We start from the raw sequence: 5167 nt of genomic DNA on the forward strand, positions 1-5167 counted from the left end.
TATATTTTAGGTTAATATAATGTTCTCTAGTGGACATTAAACAAATTATGACATAAAAACCTTATTTTTTTCATCGAACACATTCTTGAAAAAAACGAACAGTATTGTTTCCACAGTTAAATTATTTTGACTTTTATCTTCCATATGATTTTGAAAGCTTTCAAATCAACCATCGAGTTGATACATGTCATTTTAATGTTTTTAGTCATATATTTAAGAAAAACTTACATTTTTGTAATTTAAGTCGTTTTAAAAAAATTAAAAATATAACATATAAGAAAATTCTAACATATAAGGTGTCCTCATTTTTGTATTTTAAAGTAGTTTTAAAAAAAATATATAACATATAAGGTTTTCTCATTTTTGTAATTTAAAGTCATTTTAAAAAATTCAAAATATAACATATAAGAAAAAATCTAATTTTTTTATTATATGGTTAATGTGATTGTTTAATTTTTTTAATAATATAAATTTAAACAAAAATGAAGAAGGATGCAAAAATTGTTATCAAATCTTTATTATTTATAATCATTAATTGCCATATATATGTAAATCATATTAAGTAATTCCGTAGCTTTTATTTAAGGAAAAAATACACACTTCCTATATCTTAGGTTAATATAATGTTCTCTAGTGTTATATAATTATAGAATAATGTGATACCATTAGATTAAACTATATTTTATATTAGATGTTATAGAATTTTTTGAAATGGAATTTAGAAGGCATTTAGAGTGCCACCTAGGATTTGAGGTTTTTTTTTAATTAATACAAAATTAAGGTTTTAATTTTCAAATGCTTCTCAATTAATATATAGGAGATTTGGAAAAGATGAAAATTGGTAAAGAAATTTTAAGATTTTTTAACCCACAACAAATTTAGAAACTTTAGGTTTAATTCTTTGGTCTTGAAACATCAACTGTAGCTAATAATCATCCTCAACTTCGGACAATAGTATAAATCCACATTAGTGTTAGGTATTAAACCAACACCAAACCTAATTAAATACTCGAAAATGTCTAACCACTTTACAAAAGTGTATAAAAGAAATTAAAATTATTTATTTTGGACACTTTCTAAGATTTTTATTTTTAAAGATCTTTAGTCCGACAAGAGACTGTGAGCTTCACTCTTCTCCCATGTCTGAGATTTCATCTGATCTCAACTTCTTTCTCACATCTCCATTAACAAAATCAATCAAAACCCATTTCGATTCACCACTCACTTTCATCAAATCAAGATCCTTTCTTCTCAAATCCCTTAGACAAAAACACTCTTTCGATTCCTCAATGAATCTCTCAGCTTCCAGTTTCTTGATTCTTTCCGTCTTCTTCTTCATCTTACCGAATCTCTCCTCCTCGAAGCCAATGAACTGCACCGACACTTCCCGTCTCTGTACTTCCTTCCTCGCTTTCAAACCGAACCCAAACCAAACCTTCTCCATAATCCAAAGCATGTTCGACGCATTACCATCCGACATAACCGCAGATTCCACCGGAGAAGACGACGGAGGAGGTTACATCTACGTCAAGAAGAACTGTTCTTGTCTCACCACGACTCCTCATCAGTACGCAACGAACACGACATTCACAATCAGACAGAACCGTGGCTACGTCTACGATGCTGTCGTCTCTGCTTACTCTGGTCTCGCGTTCCCACCGAACACTACTAGAGCATCTAGTGCCGGCGCGGTTGTGTCTGTGCAGCTTCTATGTGGTTGCTCGAGTGGTCTCTGGAACTACCTTATGAGCTACGTGACTGTCTCTGGAGACAGTGTTCAATCTCTCTCGAGCCGGTTCGGTGTTAGTATGGATCGAATCGAGCAGGTTAACGGAATCTCGAATCCTGACAATGTCACAACCGGAGATCTCATTTTCATCCCGCTTGATTCTGGTAAAGAATCTTCAATTTGATTATCTTGAATTAGGCCTGGGCATTTCGGGTATGGGTTCGGTTTATTTCGGTTTTGGATATTAGAGACATAACATTTATTTAGGAAATTGAGTTCGGTTTGTGTTCGATTATTTTGGTTGTAACAAAGTTGGGAACCTGCTAATTACTGAGATGGTTTTGCGTCCAGTTCAGTTTCGATTCAGGTTTTCTGGTTAATTCGGATTTAAAAGTTGGATAATTCAGGTTTTAGAGTTACATGTCATCATATTTTAAAAGTTTTAAGACAAAACAGTTTAATGATCTTGTTCTTGTCCTGTTGTTTAAGTGCCTGGAGTGCCTTATGAAGCAAGGAAGATAAACCCTCCTGCTCCTTCTCCTTCTCCTGTTTTAACCAATAGCAATATCTCAGGTTCTGATTTATTGTTTATTTTTGTCTTAACTGAATCTGAGGTTTTACTATTTTTAGTATCATGAGAATCACATTTATATATGTTTCCCAATTTGGAAAAAAGCTGCTGACCAGGTGAATCACACTTCAAAGGGAGGTCATGTCCCTTATATATGGATTGTTGGTGGTCTTACAGTTGTGCTTGCGCTTCTTGTGATGTGTATACTTGTGTGTATCTGTTTGAGATCATCTAGTTGCGGATCGAGTGATGAAGATGGTAATGAACACAACTTCCAAATCCTTAGAAAGTCCAGTTTCTTCTGCGGGTCTAGTCGGTATAACTGCTGCGGATCCGGGGATTTTAGACCGACAAACGGTGAAGAAACTCAGAGCCATCATCAAGCTGTTGCTGTTCCTAAAGGTGTGTTTTTTTTTTGTTTCATCATCTATGGTTTCTCCTTAATAACTGTTTTTTCTTTTATGTATGTAGCTCTTGGTGATGGAGTGTTTGAGATAGAGAAGCCTATGGTGTTTACATATGAAGAAATCTGTGCGGCTACAGATGGATTCTCTGATTCTAATCTTCTTGGTCATGGAAATTATGGTTCAGTATACTTTGGTCTACTTAGAGAACAGGTTTGTGCCTTAAGTCACATCTTCACATGCCGCGCTCTTTGACTTAAAAACTTATATAGATCATAAAGGAAAAAATAATTTTTTATTCCTAAGTGTTTGCAATCGGCATATTTAGTACTCAAGGATTATGGATGCTGATTTATTTCCCAATTGAATGTGCAAATTTAAGATTAAATTAGTCAACCGCTAAAAACAGATTAATTTTATGTTCATAACGAGTAGTTAGAGAATGAGCAATACTTGAGTATTAAAGATGCCGGTTGTAAATATTTGAGAAATAAAAAGCCCATTTCTCCAGGCTTTCAGATTTGATTAAAGTTTTATCACATCACAGGAAGTTGCTGTCAAAAGGATGACTGCTACAAAAACTAAAGAGTTTGCAGCAGAGATGAAAGTTCTTTGCAAAGTTCATCATTCAAATCTGGTAATCCCCACGTTTTGTGTGAGTCTTCTTTATGCGTCTAAAGCAGTCAAGATTATGACTTTCGGGTTTGGTTTTATCACTGTCAAAGGTAGAGTTGATCGGTTATGCTGCAACCAATGACGAGCTTTTCGTAGTGTACGAGTATGTGCAAAAGGGAATGCTGAAAAACCACTTGCATGATCCTCAGAGCAAAGGTAAAGAAGACTGATACCGATTAGACATAACGAGAACATGATGATGATATTGATATTATGTTTATTAATGTTCTTGAAGGTAATACCCCACTGTCTTGGATAATGAGGAATCAGATTGCACTTGACGCAGCAAGAGGCTTGGAATACATTCATGAACATACTAAAACTCATTATGTTCACAGAGATATCAAAACAAGCAATATTTTACTCGATGAGGCGTTCAGGGCTAAGGTATGAGTCTTGATTATTATGAATCCATTACATGTTATGATCCTTATCTTATCTTTGTACTCATTTTAGATATCAGATTTTGGACTGGCAAAACTAGTTGAGAAAACTGGAGAGGGTGAAATTTCTGTTACTAAAGTTGTTGGTACATATGGTTATCTTGCACCGGAGTAAGCAATTTTAAAACCTGAAGCTACATTTCGAAGTTTTCATACAAGAACACTTTAGTGATTTCTTCTTCTCAACAGATATCTAAGTGATGGTCGTGCCACCTCGAAAAGTGATGTTTATGCCTTTGGTGTTGTTCTTTTTGAGATTATTTCTGGAAGAGAAGCTGTTATAAGAACAGAGGCAATGGGAATTAAGAATCCAGAAAGACGTCCCTTGGCATCTATTGTAAGTTCTTGGAGTTTACATGCACTTCTTTGATGCAACATTTATTCCTAAAGCATTTTTTTTTGTAGATGTTAGCGGCTCTTAAGAACTCACCAGACTCTATGAACATGTTGAGTTTAAAGGAGTTTGTTGATCCCAACATGATGGATTTATACCCACATGATTGTTTGTTTAAGGTAAACTAAGAAATTAAATGCTAAAAAAAAAGAAATTATATGCTTAGTAGTTTGAAAAAACATATTAACCATATGATTTTTTACATTGCGCATGAATTTTTGTGGACAGATTGCAATGTTGGCAAAGCAATGCGTGGATGATGATCCGATTCTAAGACCAAACATGAAGCAAGTGGTTATATCGCTTTCCCAGATACTCTTGTCTTCCATTGAATGGGAAGCTACACTTGCGGGAAACAGCCAAGTCTTTAGTGGTCTTGTCCAAGGAAGATGAAAAAAAAAACAATGAAATCTTGAGAGTTAAGACCCTTTGTATTTTTTAGTATTCACCACGGTCTAGAGGAATGATCAATCACAGTCCAGCTAAGTAGTTAGTTATAGAGACAAATCTCTTTCATCTTGCTTTACATGTCTCAGTATGATTATTATTCTTTTGGAGAATTAAGTGAAGAGATGTATGCGTTTATATGCTTGATATGTTGCAATCTAATAAGCAAAACACCACTTTAATTTCTCACAATAGATTGATGATGATCCTTACCTGTCTTAGATCTTAGATGCAGAAGATAAAACCATGGCTGCAATCTAAAGGATTTGCTTGGTGTTGGCCCATCTGTTATTATCAGTCATCCTTATTTTTGATGACGTTTTGATCAAATTCTTTAGCTTCGTCTTCAAACAATGTTAATGGATCAATCATCTTATTCAGCATGGGTACGTTCAGTTTCGTTAGTCTGAATATAAATATAGTAGTATAGTACTGTTCTTTTCAGTTCAAAAAACTTCTTCAACCCAGTGTACTCAATGATAAGTATCTCCTCACATCTTTTAT

General features: G+C 34.3%; 1 protein-coding gene across 1 annotated transcript; it reads left to right on the forward strand.

Annotated features, from left to right (window-relative positions):
* Positions 1 to 1093: 1093 nt before the first annotated feature.
* LOC106328053 (lysM domain receptor-like kinase 3) lies at positions 1094 to 4847 on the forward strand. Its single transcript, XM_013766409.1, has 11 exons — positions 1094 to 1893; positions 2219 to 2302; positions 2406 to 2702; positions 2772 to 2917; positions 3252 to 3341; positions 3430 to 3535; positions 3615 to 3766; positions 3836 to 3933; positions 4012 to 4159; positions 4228 to 4335; positions 4445 to 4847. Exons 1-11 carry the CDS (start codon positions 1140 to 1142, stop codon positions 4607 to 4609), a joined length of 2148 nt encoding a protein of 715 aa, XP_013621863.1. The 5' UTR covers positions 1094 to 1139; the 3' UTR covers positions 4610 to 4847.
* The last annotated feature ends 320 nt before the right edge of the window (positions 4848 to 5167 follow it).

Source organism: Brassica oleracea, chromosome C3 (genome assembly GCF_000695525.1).
Source record: "Brassica oleracea var. oleracea cultivar TO1000 chromosome C3, BOL, whole genome shotgun sequence".
NCBI classification, from domain to species: domain Eukaryota; kingdom Viridiplantae; phylum Streptophyta; class Magnoliopsida; order Brassicales; family Brassicaceae; genus Brassica; species Brassica oleracea.

Coding starts and splice junctions, on each gene's coding strand:
- LOC106328053 (XM_013766409.1), top strand. CDS start 1,140: ATGTCTGAGATTTCATCTGATCTCAACTTCTTTCTCACATCTCCATTA. Junction 1,894..2,218: donor TTTCATCCCGCTTGATTCTG/GTAAAGAATCTT, acceptor CTGTTGTTTAAG/TGCCTGGAGTGCCTTATGAA. Junction 3,934..4,011: donor TATGGTTATCTTGCACCGGA/GTAAGCAATTTT, acceptor TCTTCTCAACAG/ATATCTAAGTGATGGTCGTG.